The sequence below is a fragment of the Salvelinus fontinalis genome, unplaced genomic scaffold, assembly GCF_029448725.1.
Source record: "Salvelinus fontinalis isolate EN_2023a unplaced genomic scaffold, ASM2944872v1 scaffold_0002, whole genome shotgun sequence".
Classification (NCBI taxonomy): domain Eukaryota; kingdom Metazoa; phylum Chordata; class Actinopteri; order Salmoniformes; family Salmonidae; genus Salvelinus; species Salvelinus fontinalis.
The window spans coordinates 787730-806256 of NW_026600211.1; the positions used below are offsets into that span (position 1 = coordinate 787730).

Here is an 18527-nt window from a genome sequence, read left to right on the forward strand (position 1 = left end):
TGTAATCAGTTTATAATAGCAATAAGGCACCTCAGGATTTTGTGGTATAGTTGCGTCGTGCCTAAGAACAGCGCTTAGCTGTGGTATGTTGGCCATATACCACGCCCCCTCGGGCCTTATTGCTTAATTTTACCATGGCATTGTTGAATACTTGTTTTTGATTGTCTTGAAAGGCTTCTTGTAATTGTGCTGGTTTGAGTCTAAGTTGTGCTCATGCCCCTGTCCTTTACTACCATCACCCCTCTCCTCTGTTCTGCCTACTCTCAAATTCAAATTCTTTCTCTTGCTTGTCACTCTCTTTTTCAGATGTTCCATTCTCTACATGTCCTTTCATTATTCCACCTCTCCGACCCATTCTCCTGTCTTCCCTCAGTCTCTCTAGTCTGAATCCCCTCTAGCCCTGTCTCTCTCTTTCTCTCTGTCCCAAGAATGTTTCTCTGTGCACCCATCAGTCTCCCTCTCTCTGCTCCAGTTTCTCTCTCCCCTCCAATTAGTCATGAGGAAGGATGTTTGTGTGTGTGTGCGCTCACCACTGTGAATATAATACACTACCTCATCATGCACGCATGACTGACCACTGACTTTACACTCCTGTATACACACACTCTCTCTCTGAAAGAGAGGATGAGCAGGATGATCCCCAACTTATCTTCCGTTTTCCACAGAAAATGGTCATGTAATAAATCAAGAGATCAATATGAAATTTTACAAAAGAAAAGGCCCGCTGACTGACTGGCCATGTGTATCACTGATAGAGAGTCACAAGATGTGTCATGTTTTGGTCACTCTCTTCCCTTCTCCTCCCCCTCAGGTTCAGTAGGCCAGTCCAAGTGGGCGGATTACTTCCCAGACTGTGGTGGTAAGGCCCAGTCTCCGGTTGACGTGGCAACGGTTCAGACCCAGTATGACCCCTGCCTGGGCCCTCTTACCCCCCTCGGGTATAGCCAGCACGGCAACAAACCCTTCAGCCTCTACAACAACGGACATACAGGTAACTACGTCAACCATGCTGACTCCATCACTAACAACATACAGGTAACTACAGCAACCATGCTGACTCCATCACTAACAACATACAGGTAACTACAGCAACCATGCTGACTCCATCACTAACAACAGCCATACAGGTAACTACAGCACCACGCTGACTCCATCACTAACAACATACATACAGGTAACTACAGCAACCATGCTGACTACATCACTAACAACAGCCATACAGGTAACTACAGCAACCACGCTGACTCCATCACTAACAACATACAGGTAACTACAGCAACCACGCTGACTCCATCACTAACAACATACAGGTAACTACAGTAACCACGCTGACTCCATCACTAACAACAGCCATACAGGTAACTACAGCAACCACGCTGACTCCATCACTAACAACATACATACAGGTAACTACAGCAACCATGCTGACTCCATCAATAACAACAGACATACAGGTAACTACAGCAACCACGCTGACTCCATCACTAACAACATACATACAGGTAACTACAGTAACCACACTGACTCCATCACTAACAACAGACATACAGGTAACTACAGCAACCACGCTGACTCCATCACTAACAACATACAGGTAACTACAGCAACCATGCTGACTCCATCACTAACAACATACAGGTAACTACAGCAACCATGCTGACTCCATCACTAACAACATACAGGTAACTACAGCAACCATGCTGACTCCATCACTAACAACATACATACAGCTAACTACAGCAACCATGCTGACTCCATCACTAACAACATACATACAGGTAACTACAGCAACCATGCTGACTCCATCACTAACAACATACATACAGGTAACTACAGCAACCACGCTGACTCCATCACTAACAACATACATACAGGTAACTACAGCAACCATGCTGACTCCATCACTAACAACATACATACAGGTAACTACAGCAACCACGCTGACTCCATCACTAACAACATGCATACAGGTAATTACAGCAACCACGCTGACTCCAACACTAACAACATACATACAGGTAACTACAGCAACCATGCTGACTCCATCACTAACAACATACAGGTAACTACAGCACCACGCTGACTCCATCACTAACAACATACTTACAGGTAACTACAGCAACCATGCTGACTACATCACTAACAACAGCCATACAGGTAACTACAGCAACCACGCTGACTCCATCACTAACAACATACAGGTAACTACAGCAACCACGCTGACTCCATCACTAACAACATAGAGGTAACTACAGCAACCACGCTGACTCCATCACTAACAACAGCCATACAGGTAACTACAGCAACCACGCTGACTCCATCACTAACAACATACATGCAGGTAACTACAGCAACCATGCTGACTCCATCAATAACAACAGACATACAGGTAACTACAGCAACCACGCTGACTCCATCACTAACAACATACATACAGGTAACTACAGCAACCACACTGACTCCATCACTAACAACAGACATACAGGTAACTACAGCAACCACGCTGACTCCATCACTAACAACATACAGGTAACTACAGCAACCATGCTGACTCCATCACTAACAACATACAGGTAACTACAGCAACCATGCTGACTCCATCACTAACAACATACAGGTAACTACAGCAACCATGCTGACTCCATCACTAACAACATACATACAGGTAACTACAGCAACCATGCTGACTCCATCACTAACAACATGCATACAGGTAACTACAGCAACCACGCTGACTCCATCACTAACAACATACAGGTAACTACAGCAACCATGCTGACTCCATCACTAACAACATACAGGTAACTACAGCAACCACGCTGACTCCATCACTAACAACATACATACAGGTAACTACAGCAACCATGCAGACTCCATCACTAACAACATACATACAGGTAACTACAGCAACCACGCTGACTCCATCACTAACAACATACATACAGGTAACTACAGCAACCATGCTGACTCCATCACTAACAACATACATACAGGTAACTACAGCAACCACGCTGACTCCATCACTAACAACATACATACAGGTAACTACAGCAACCATGCTGACTCCATCACTAACAACATACATACAGGTAACTACAGCAACCACGCTGACTCCATCACTAACAACATGCATACAGGTAATTACAGCAACCACGCTGACTCCAACACTAACAACATACATACAGGTAACTACAGCAACCATGCTGACTCCATCACTAACAACATACAGGTAACTACAGCAACCATGCTGACTCCATCACTAACAACATACAGGTAACTACAGCAACCATGCTGACTCTATCACTAACAACATACAGGTAACTACAGCAACCATGCTGACTCCATCACTAACAACATACAGGTAACTAAAGCAACCACGCTGACTCCATCACTAACAACATACAGGTAACTACAGCAACCATGCTGACTCCATCACTAACAACATACAGGTAACTACAGCAACCATGCTGACTCCATCACTAACAACATACAGGTAACTACAGCAACCATGCTGACTCCATCACTAACAACAGCCATACAGGTAACTACAGCACCACGCTGACTCCATCACTAACAACATACATACAGGTAACTACAGCAACCATGCTGACTACATCACTAACAACAGCCATACAGGTAACTACAGCAACCACGCTGACTCCATCACTAACAACATACAGGTAACTACAGCAACCACGCTGACTCCATCACTAACAACATACAGGTAACTACAGCAACCACGCTGACTCCATCACTAACAACAGCCATACAGGTAACTACAGCAACCACGCTGACTCCATCACTAACAACATACATACAGGTAACTACAGCAACCACGCTGACTCCATCACTAACAACATACATACAGGTAACTACAGCAACCACACTGACTCCATCACTAACAACAGACATACAGGTAACTACAGCAACCACGCTGACTCCATCACTAACAACATACAGGTAACTACAGCAACCATGCTGACTCCATCACTAACAACATACAGGTAACTACAGCAACCATGCTGACTCCATCACTAACAACATACAGGTAACTACAGCAACCATGCTGACTCCATCACTAACAACATACATACAGCTAACTACAGCAACCATGCTGACTCCATCACTAACAACATACATACAGGTAACTACAGCAACCATGCTGACTCCATCACTAACAACATACATACAGGTAACTACAGCAACCACGCTGACTCCATCACTAACAACATACATACAGGTAACTACAGCAACCATGCTGACTCCATCACTAACAACATACATACAGGTAACTACAGCAACCACGCTGACTCCATCACTAACAACATGCATACAGGTAATTACAGCAACCACGCTGACTCCAACACTAACAACATACATACAGGTAACTACAGCAACCATGCTGACTCCATCACTAACAACATACAGGTAACTACAGCACCACGCTGACTCCATCACTAACAACATACATACAGGTAACTACAGCAACCATGCTGACTACATCACTAACAACAGCCATACAGGTAACTACAGCAACCACGCTGACTCCATCACTAACAACATACAGGTAACTACAGCAACCACGCTGACTCCATCACTAACAACATAGAGGTAACTACAGCAACCACGCTGACTCCATCACTAACAACAGCCATACAGGTAACTACAGCAACCACGCTGACTCCATCACTAACAACATACATACAGGTAACTACAGCAACCATGCTGACTCCATCAATAACAACAGACATACAGGTAACTACAGCAACCACGCTGACTCCATCACTAACAACATACATACAGGTAACTACAGCAACCACACTGACTCCATCACTAACAACAGACATACAGGTAACTACAGCAACCACGCTGACTCCATCACTAACAACATACAGGTAACTACAGCAACCATGCTGACTCCATCACTAACAACATACAGGTAACTACAGCAACCATGCTGACTCCATCACTAACAACATACAGGTAACTACAGCAACCATGCTGACTCCATCACTAACAACATACATACAGCTAACTACAGCAACCATGCTGACTCCATCACTAACAACATACATACAGGTAACTACAGCAACCATGCTGACTCCATCACTAACAACATACATACAGGTAACTACAGCAACCACGCTGACTCCATCACTAACAACATACATACAGGTAACTACAGCAACCGTGCTGACTCCATCACTAACAACATACATACAGGTAACTACAGCAACCACGCTGACTCCATCACTAACAACATGCATACAGGTAACTACAGCAACCATGCTGACTCCATCACTAACAACATACAGGTAACTACAGCAACCATGCTGACTCCATCACTAACAACATACAGGTAACTACAGCAACCATGCTGACTCTATCACTAACAACATACAGGTAACTACAGCAACCATGCTGACTCCATCACTAACAACATACAGGTAACTAAAGCAACCACGCTGACTCCATCACTAACAACATACAGGTAACTACAGCAACCATGCTGACTCCATCACTAACAACATACATACAGGTAACTACAGCAACCATGCTGACTCCATCACTAACAACATACAGGTAACTACAGCAACCATGCTGACTCCATCACTAACAACATACATACAGGTAACTACAGCAACCACACTGACTCCATCACTAACAACAGACATACAGGTAACTACAGCAACCACGCTGACTCCATCACTAACAACATACAGGTAACTACAGCAACCATGCTGACTCCATCACTAACAACATACAGGTAACTACAGCAACCATGCTGACTCCATCACTAACAACATACAGGTAACTACAGCAACCATGCTGACTCCATCACTAACAACATACATACAGCTAACTACAGCAACCATGCTGACTCCATCACTAACAACATACATACAGGTAACTACAGCAACCATGCTGACTCCATCACTAACAACATACATACAGGTAACTACAGCAACCACGCTGACTCCATCACTAACAACATACATACAGGTAACTACAGCAACCATGCTGACTCCATCACTAACAACATACATACAGGTAACTACAGCAACCACGCTGACTCCATCACTAACAACATGCATACAGGTAATTACAGCAACCACGCTGACTCCAACACTAACAACATACATACAGGTAACTACAGCAACCATGCTGACTCCATCACTAACAACATACAGGTAACTACAGCAACCATGCTGACTCCATCACTAACAACATACAGGTAACTACAGCAACCATGCTGACTCTATCACTAACAACATACAGGTAACTACAGCAACCATGCTGACTCCATCACTAACAACATACAGGTAACTAAAGCAACCACGCTGACTCCATCACTAACAACATACAGGTAACTACAGCAACCATGCTGACTCCATCACTAACAACATACATACAGGTAACTACAGCAACCATGCTGACTCCATCACTAACAACATACAGGTAATTACAGCAACCACGCTGACTCCATCACTAACAACATACAGGTAACTACAGCAAACTTGCTGCCTCCATCACTAACAGCCATACAGGTAACTACAGCAACCACGCTGACTCCATCACTAACAACATACATACAGGTAACTACAGCAACCATGCTGACTCCATCACTAACAACAGCCATACAGGTAACTACAGCAACCATGCTGAATCCATCACTAACAACATACATACATGTAACTACAGCAACCATGCTGACTCCATCACTAACAACATACATACAGGTAACTACAGCAACCATGCTGACTCTATCACTAACAACATACAGGTAACTACAGCAACCATGCTGACTCCATCACTAACAACATACAGGTAACTAAAGCAACCACGCTGACTCCATCACTAACAACATACAGGTAACTACAGCAACCATGCTGACTCCATCACTAACAACATACATACAGGTAACTACAGCAACCATGCTGACTCCATCACTAACAACATACAGGTAACTACAGCAACCATGCTGACTCCATCACTAACAACATACATACAGGTAACTACAGCAACCACACTGACTCCATCACTAACAACAGACATACAGGTAACTACAGCAACCACGCTGACTCCATCACTAACAACATACAGGTAACTACAGCAACCATGCTGACTCCATCACTAACAACATACAGGTAACTACAGCAACCATGCTGACTCCATCACTAACAACATACAGGTAACTACAGCAACCATGCTGACTCCATCACTAACAACATACATACAGCTAACTACAGCAACCATGCTGACTCCATCACTAACAACATACATACAGGTAACTACAGCAACCATGCTGACTCCATCACTAACAACATACATACAGGTAACTACAGCAACCACGCTGACTCCATCACTAACAACATACATACAGGTAACTACAGCAACCATGCTGACTCCATCACTAACAACATACATACAGGTAACTACAGCAACCACGCTGACTCCATCACTAACAACATGCATACAGGTAATTACAGCAACCACGCTGACTCCAACACTAACAACATACATACAGGTAACTACAGCAACCATGCTGACTCCATCACTAACAACATACAGGTAACTACAGCAACCATGCTGACTCCATCACTAACAACATACAGGTAACTACAGCAACCATGCTGACTCTATCACTAACAACATACAGGTAACTACAGCAACCATGCTGACTCCATCACTAACAACATACAGGTAACTAAAGCAACCACGCTGACTCCATCACTAACAACATACAGGTAACTACAGCAACCATGCTGACTCCATCACTAACAACATACATACAGGTAACTACAGCAACCATGCTGACTCCATCACTAACAACATACAGGTAACTACAGCAACCACGCTGACTCCATCACTAACAACATACAGGTAACTACAGCAAACATGCTGCCTCCATCACTAACAGCCATACAGGTAACTACAGCAACCACGCTGACTCCATCACTAACAACATACATACAGGTAACTACAGCAACCATGCTGACTCCATTACTAACAACAGCCATACAGGTAACTACAGCAACCATGCTGAATCCATCACTAACAACATACATACATGTAACTACAGCAACCATGCTGACTCCATCACTAACAACATACATACAGGTAACTACAGCAACCATGCTGACTCCATCACTAACAACATACATACAGGTAACTACAGCAACCATGCTGACTCCATCACTAACAACATACAGGTAACTACAGCAACCACGCTGGCTCCATCACTAACAACATACATACAGATAACTACAGCAACCACGCTGACTCCATCACTAACAACATACAGGTAACTACAGCAACCATGCTGACTCCATCACTAACAACAGACATACAGGTAACTACAGCAACCACGCTGACTCCAACACTAACAACATACATACAGGTAACTACAGCAACCATGCTGACTCCATCACTAACAACATACAGGTAACTACAGCAACCATGCTGACTCCATCACTAACAACATACAGGTAACTACAGCAACCATGCTGACTCCATCACTAACAACAGACATACAGGTAACTACAGCAACCACGCTGACTCCAACACTAACAACATACATACAGGTAACTACAGCAACCATGCTGACTCCATCACTAACAACATACAGGTAACTACAGCAACCATGCTGACTCCATCACTAACAACATACAGGTAACTACAGCAACCATGCTGACTCCATCACTAACAACATACAGGTAACTACAGCAACCATGCTGACTCCATCACTAACAACATACATACAGGTAACTACAGCAGCCATGCTGACTCCATCACTAACAACATACAGGTAACTACAGCAACCACGCTGACTCCATCACTAACAACATACAGGTAACTACAGCAAACATGCTGCCTCCATCACTAACAGCCATACAGGTAACTACAGCAACCACGCTGACTCCATCACTAACAACATACATACAGGTAACTACAGCAACCATGCTGACTCCATCACTAACAACAGCCATACAGGTAACTACAGCAACCATGCTGAATCCATCACTAACAACATACATACATGTAACTACAGCAACCATGCTGACTCCATCACTAACAACATACATACAGGTAACTACAGCAACCATGCTGACTCCATCACTAACAACATACATACAGGTAACTACAGCAACCATGCTGACTCCATCACTAACAACATACAGGTAACTACAGCAACCACGCTGGCTCCATCACTAACAACATACATACAGATAACTACAGCAACCACGCTGACTCCATCACTAACAACATACAGGTAACTACAGCAACCATGCTGACTCCATCACTAACAACAGACATACAGGTAACTACAGCAACCACGCTGACTCCAACACTAACAACATACATACAGGTAACTACAGCAACCATGCTGACTCCATCACTAACAACATACAGGTAACTACAGCAACCATGCTGACTCCATCACTAACAACATACAGGTAACTACAGCAACCATGCTGACTCCATCACTAACAACATACAGGTAACTACAGCAACCATACTGACTCCATCACTAACAACATACAGGTAACTAAAGCAACCACGCTGACTCCATCACTAACAACATACAGGTAACTACAGCAACCATGCTGACTCCATCACTAACAACATACATACAGGTAACTACAGCAACCACGCTGACTCCATCACTAACAACATACAGGTAACTACAACAACAACCACGCTGACTCCATCACTAACAACATACATACAGGTAACTACAGAAACCACGCTGACTCCATCACTAACAACATACATACAGGTAACTACAGCAACCATGCTGACTCCATCACTAACAACATACATACAGGTAACTACAGCAACCATGCTGACTCCATCACTAACAACATACATACAGGTAACTACAGCAACCATGCTGACTCCATCACTAACAACAGCCATACAGGTAACTACAGCAACCATGCTGAATCCATCACTAACAACATACATACAGGTAACTACAGCAACCATGCTGACTCCATCACTAACAACATACATACAGGTAACTACAGCAACCATGCTGACTCCATCACTAACAACATACATACAGGTAACTACAGCAACCATGCTGACTCCATCACTAACAACATACAGGTAACTACAGCAACCACGCTGACTCCATCACTAACAACATACATACAGGTAACTACAGCAACCACACTGACTCCATCACTAACAACATACAGGTAACTACAGCAACCATGCTGACTCCATCACTAACAACATACAGGTAACTACAGCAACCACGCTGACTCCATCACTAACAACATGCATACAGGTAACTACAGCAACCATGCTGACTCCATCACTAACAACAGACATACAGGTAACTACAGCAACCACGCTGACTCCATCACTAACAACATACATACAGGTAACTACAGCAACCAGACTGACTCCATCACTAACAACAGACATACAGGTAACTAGAGCAACCATGCTGACTCCATCACTAACAACATACATACAGGTAACTACAGCAACCACGCTGACACCATCACTAACAACATACAGGTAACAACAACAACCACGCTGACTCCATCACTAACAACATACATACAGGTAACTACAGCAACCACGCTGACTCCATCACTAACAACATACATACAGGTAACTACAGCAACCATGCTGACTCCATCACTAACAACATACATACAAGTAACTACAGCAACCATGCTGACTCCATCACTAACAACATACATACAGGTAACTACAGCAACCACGCTGACTCCATCACTAACAACATGCATACAGGTAACTACAGCAACCACGCTGACTCCAACACTAACAACATACATACAGGTAACTACAGCAACCATGCTGACTCCATCACTAACAACATACAGGTAACTACAGCAACCATGCTGACTCCATCACTAACAACATACAGGTAACTACAGCAACCATGCTGACTCCATCACTAACAACATACAGGTAAATACAGCAACCATGCTGACTCCATCACTAACAACAGACATACAGGTAACTACAGCAACCATGCTGACTCCATCACTAACAACAGCCATACAGGTAACTACAGCAACCATGCTGACTCCATCACTAACAACAGCCATACAGGTAACTACAGCAACCATGCTGACTCCATCACTAACAACATACATACAGGTAACTACAGCAACCATGCTGACTCCATCACTAACAACATACATACAGGTAACTACAGCAACCATGCTGACTCCATCACTAACAACATACATACAGGTAAGTACAGCAACCATGCTGACTCCACCACTAACAACATACAGGTAACTACAGCAACCATGCTGACTCCATCACTAACAACATACATACAGATAACTACAGCAACCATGCTGACTCCATCACTAACAACAGCCATACAGGTAACTACAGCAACCACGCTGACTCCATCATTAACAACATACATACAGGTAACTACAGCAACCATGCTGACTCCATCACTAACAACATACATACAGGTAACTACAGCAACCACGCTGACTCCATCACTAACAACATACATACAGATAACTACAGCAACCATGCTGACTCCATCACTAACAACATACAGGTAACTACAGCAACCACGCTGACTCCATCACTAACAACATACAGATAACTACAGCAACCACGCTGACTCCATCACTAACAACATACAGGTAACTACAGCAACCACACTGACTCCATCACTAACAACATACAGGTAACTACAGCAACCACGCTGAATCCATCACTAACAACATACAGGTAACTACAGCAACCATGCTGCCTCCATCACTAACAGCCATATAGGTAACTACAGCAACCACGCTGACTCCATCACTAACAACATACATACAGGTAACTACAGCAGCCATGCTGACTCCATCACTAACAACAGCCATACAGGTAACTACAGCAACCATGCTGACTCCATCACTAACAACATACATACAGGTAACTACAGCAACCATGCTGACTCCATCACTAACAACATACATACAGGTAACTACAGCAACCACACTGACTCCATCACTAACAACAGACATACAGGTAACTACAGCAACCATGCTGACTCCATCACTAACAACATACATACAGGTAACTACAGCAACCACGCTGACTCCATCACTAACAACATACAGGTAACTACAACAACCACGCTGACTCCATCACTAAAAACATACATACAGGTAACTGCAGCAACCACGCTGACTCCATCACTAACAACATACATACAGGTAACTACAGCAACCATGCTGACTCCATCACTAACAACATACATACAGGTAACTACAGCAACCATGCTGACTCCATCACTAACAACATTCATACAGGTAACTACAGCAACCACGCTGACTCCATCACTAACAACATGCATACAGGTAACTACAGCAACCACGCTGACTCCAACACTAACAACATACATACAGGTAACTACAGCAACCATGCTGACTCCATCACTAACAACAGCCATACAGGTAACTACAGCAACCACGCTGACTCCATCATTAACAACATACATACAGGTAACTACAGCAACCATGCTGACTCCATCACTAACAACATACATACAGGTAACTACAGCAACCACGCTGACTCCATCACTAACAACATACATACAGGTAACTACAGCAACCACGCTGACTCCATCACTAACAACATACATACAGGTAACTACAGCAACCACGCTGACTCCATCACTAACAACATACAGGTAACTACAGCAACCACGCTGACTCCATCACTAACAACATACAGATAACTACAGCAACCACGCTGACTCCATCACTAACAACATACAGGTAACTACAGCAACCATGCTGACTCCATCACTAACAACATACAGGTAACTACAGCAACCACGCTGAATCCATCACTAACAACATACGGGTAACTACAGCAACCACGCTGCCTCCATCACTAACAGCCATATAGGTAACTACAGCAACCACGCTGACTCCATCACTAACAACATACATACAGGTAACTACAGCAACCATGCTGACTCCATCACTAACAACAGCCATACAGGTAACTACAGCAACCATGCTGACTCCATCACTAACAACATACATACAGGTAACTACAGCAACCATGCTGACTCCATCACTAACAACATACATACAGGTAACTACAGCAACCACACTGACTCCATCACTAACAACAGACATACAGGTAACTACAGCAACCATGCTGACTCCATCACTAACAACATACATACAGGTAACTACAGCAACCACGCTGACTCCATCACTAACAACATACAGGTAACTACAACAACCACGCTGACTCCATCACTAACAACATACATACAGGTAACTACAGCAACCACGCTGACTCCATCACTAACAACATACATACAGGTAACTACAGCAACCATGCTGACTCCATCACTAACAACATGCATACAGGTAACTACAGCAACCACGCAGACTCCATCACTAACAACATACATACAGGTAACTACAGCAACCACGCTGACTCCATCACTAACAACATGCATACAGGTAACTACAGCAACCACGCTGACTCCATCACTAACAACATACAGGTAACTACAGCAACCATGCTGACTCCATCACTAACAACATACAGGTAACTACAGCAACCATGCTGACTCCATCACTAACAACATACAGGTAACTACAGCAACCACGCTGACTCCATCACTAACAACATACAGGTAACTACAGCAACCATGCTGACTCCATCACTAACAACATACATACAGGTAACTACAGCAACCATGCTGACTCCATCACTAACAACATACAGGTAACTACAGCAACCATGCTGACTCCATCACTAACAACATACAGGTAACTACAGAAACAATGCTGACTCCATTACTAACAACATACAGGTAACTACAGCAACCACGCTGATTCCATCACTAACAACATACAGGTAACTACAGCAACCATGCTGCCTCCATCACTAACAGCCATACAGGTAACTACAGCAACCACGCTGACTCCATCACTAACAACATACATACAGGTAACTACAGCAACCATGCTGACTCCATCACTAACAACATACAGGTAACTACAGCAACCATGCTGACTCCATCACTAACAACATACATACAGGTAACTACAGCAACCATGCTGACTCCATCACTAACAACATACATACAGGTAACTACAGCAACCATGCTGACTCCATCACTAACAACAAACAGGTAACTACAGCAACCACGCTGACTCCATCACTAACAACATACATACAGGTAACTACAGCAACCATGCTGACTCCATCACTAACAACAGACATACAGGTAACTACAGCAACCACGCTGACTCCATCACTAACAACATACATACAGGTAACTACAGCAACCACGCTGACTCCATCACTAACAACTTACATACAGGTAACTACAGCAACCACGCTGACTCCATCACTAACAACATACAGGTAACTACAGCAACCACGCTGACTCCATCACTAACAGCATACAAACAGGTAACTACAGCAACCACGCTGACTCCATCACTAACAGCATACATACAGGTAACTACAGCAACCATGCTGACTCCATCACTAACAACATACAGGTAACTACAGCAACCATGCTGACTCCATCACTAACAACAGACATACAGGTAACTACAGCAACCATGCTGACTCCATCACTAACAACAGCCATACAGGTAACTACAGCAACCATGCTGACTCCATCACTAACAACAGCCATAAAGGTAACTACAGCAACCACGCTGACTCCATCACTAACAACATACATACAGGTAACTACAGCAACCATGCTGAATCCATCACTAACAACATACAGGTAACTACAGCAACCATGCTGACTCCATCACTAACAACATACATACAGGTAACTACAGCAACCATGCTGACTCCATCACTAACAACATACATACAGGTAACTACAGCAACCATGCTGACTCTATCACTAACAACAGACAGGTAACTACAGCAACAACGCTGACTCCATCACTAACAACATACATACAGGTAACTACAGCAACCATGCTGACTCCATCACTAACAACAGACATACAGGTAACTACAGCAACCATGCTGACTCCATCACTAACAACATACAGGTAACTACAGCAACCATGCTGACTCCATCACTAACAACATACATACAGGTAACTACAGCAACCATGCTGACTCCATCACTAACAACATACATACAGGTAACTACAGCAACCTTGCTGACTCCATCACTAACAACATACATACAGGTAACTACAGCAACCATGCTGACTCCACCACTAACAACATACAGGTAACTACAGCAACCATGCTGACTCCATCACTAACAACATACATACAGATAACTACAGCAACCACGCTGACTCCATCACTAACAACATACATACAGATAACTACAGCAACCATGCTGACTCCATCACTAACAATATACATACAGGTAACTACAGCAACCATGCTGACTCCATCACTAACAACATACAGGTAACTACAGCAACCATGCTGACTCCATCACTAACAACATACATACAGGTAACTACAGCAACCATGCTGACACCATCACTAACAACATACATACAGGTAACTACAGCAACCATGCTGACTCCATCACTAACAACAAACAGGTAACTACAGCAACCACGCTGACTCCATCACTAACAACAGACATACAGGTAACTACAGCAACCATGCTGACTCCATCACTAACAACAGACATACAGGTAACTACAGCAACCATGCTGACTCCATCACTAACAACATACATACAGGTAACTACAGCAACCACGCTGACTCCATCACTAACAACATACATACAGGTAACTACAGCAACCACGCTGACTCCATCACTAACAACATACAGGTAACTACAGCAACCACGCTGACTCCATCACTAACAGCATACATACAGGTAACTACAGCAACCATGCTGACTCCATCACTAACAACATACAGGTAACTACAGCAACCATGCTGACTCCATCACTAACAACAGACATACAGGTAACTACAGCAACCATGCTGACTCCATCACTAACAACAGCCATACAGGTAACTACAGCAACCATGCTGACTACATCACTAACAACAGCCATACAGGTAACTACAGCAACCACGCTGACTCCATCACTAACAACATACATACAGGTAACTACAGCAACCACGCTGACTCCATCACTAACAACAGCCATACAGGTAACTACAGCAACCATGCTGACTCCATCACTAACAACATACATACAGGTAACTACAGCAACCATGCTGACTCCATCACTAACAACATAAATACAGGTAACTACAGCAACCATGCTGACTCCATCACTAACAACATACATACAGGTAACTACAGCAACCATATTGACTCCACCACTAACAACATACAGGTAACTACAGCAACCATGCTGACTCCATCACTAACAACATACATACAGATAACTACAGCAACCACGCTGACTCCATCACTAACAACATACAGGTAACTACAGCAACCATGCTGACTCCATCACTAACAACATACATACAGGTAACTACAGCAACCACGCTGACTCCATCACTAACAACAGCCATACAGGTAACTACAGCAACCATGCTGACTCCATCACTAACAACAGACATACAGATAACTACAGCAACCATGCTGACTCCATCACTAACAACATACATACAGGTAACTACAGCAACCACGCTGACTCCATCACTAACAACATACAGGTAACTGCAGCAACCATGCTGACTCCATCACTAACAACATACATACAGATAACTACAGCAACCATGCTGACTCCATCACTAACAACATACATACAGATAACTACAGCAACCACGCTGACTCCATCACTAACAACAGACATACAGATAACTACAGCAACCATGCTGACTCCATCACTAACAACATACAGGTAACTACAGCAACCATGCTGACTCCATCACTAACAACATACAGGTAACTACAGCAACCATGCTGACTCCATCACTAACAACATACATACAGATAACTACAGCAACCATGCTGACTCCATCACTAACAACATACATACAGGTAACTACAGCAACCATGCTGACTCCATCACTAACAACATACATACAGGTAACTACAGCAACCATGCTGACTCCATCACTAACAACATACATACAGATAACTACAGCAACCATGCTGACTCCATCACTAACAACATACAGGTAACTACAGCAACCATGCTGACTCCATCACTAACAACATACAGGTAACTACAGAAACAATGCTGACTCCATTACTAACAACATACAGGTAACTACAGCAACCACGCTGATTCCATCACTAACAACATACAGGTAACTACAGCAACCATGCTGCCTCCATCACTAACAGCCATACAGGTAACTACAGCAACCACGCTGACTCCATCACTAACAACATACATACAGGTAACTACAGCAACCATGCTGACTCCATCACTAACAACATACAGGTAACTACAGCAACCATGCTGACTCCATCACTAACAACATACATACAGGTAACTACAGCAACCATGCTGACTCCATCACTAACAACATACATACAGGTAACTACAGCAACCATGCTGACTCCATCACTAACAACAAACAGGTAACTACAGCAACCACGCTGACTCCATCACTAACAACATACATACAGGTAACTACAGCAACCATGCTGACTCCATCACTAACAACAGACATACAGGTAACTACAGCAACCACGCTGACTCCATCACTAACAACATACATACAGGTAACTACAGCAACCACGCTGACTCCATCACTAACAACTTACATACAGGTAACTACAGCAACCACGCTGACTCCATCACTAACAACATACAGGTAACTACAGCAACCACGCTGACTCCATCACTAACAGCATACAAACAGGTAACTACAGCAACCACGCTGACTCCATCACTAACAGCATACATACAGGTAACTACAGCAACCATGCTGACTCCATCACTAACAACATACAGGTAACTACAGCAACCATGCTGACTCCATCACTAACAACAGACATACAGGTAACTACAGCAACCATGCTGACTCCATCACTAACAACAGCCATACAGGTAACTACAGCAACCATGCTGACTCCATCACTAACAACAGCCATAAAGGTAACTACAGCAACCACGCTGACTCCATCACTAACAACATACATACAGGTAACTACAGCAACCATGCTGAATCCATCACTAACAACATACAGGTAACTACAGCAACCATGCTGACTCCATCACTAACAACATACATACAGGTAACTACAGCAACCATGCTGACTCCATCACTAACAACATACATACAGGTAACTACAGCAACCATGCTGACTCTATCACTAACAACAGACAGGTAACTACAGCAACAACGCTGACTCCATCACTAACAACATACATACAGGTAACTACAGCAACCATGCTGACTCCATCACTAACAACAGACATACAGGTAACTACAGCAACCATGCTGACTCCATCACTAACAACATACAGGTAACTACAGCAACCATGCTGACTCCATCACTAACAACATACATACAGGTAACTACAGCAACCATGCTGACTCCATCACTAACAACATACATACAGGTAACT

The 18527-nt window shown here is 43.5% G+C and overlaps 1 protein-coding gene across 4 annotated transcripts in view; it reads left to right on the top strand.

Annotated features, from left to right (window-relative positions):
* Positions 1–18527, top strand: part of LOC129841918 (carbonic anhydrase 14-like) — a 36381-nt gene that overhangs the window by 4407 nt on the left and 13447 nt on the right. For all 4 annotated transcript variants that reach the window (XM_055910282.1, XM_055910281.1, XM_055910283.1 and 1 more), the window contains one exon: positions 812–991. In XM_055910282.1, the coding sequence (XP_055766257.1) occupies positions 812–991 (180 nt within the window). The remainder of the gene's footprint in view (positions 1–811; positions 992–18527) is intronic.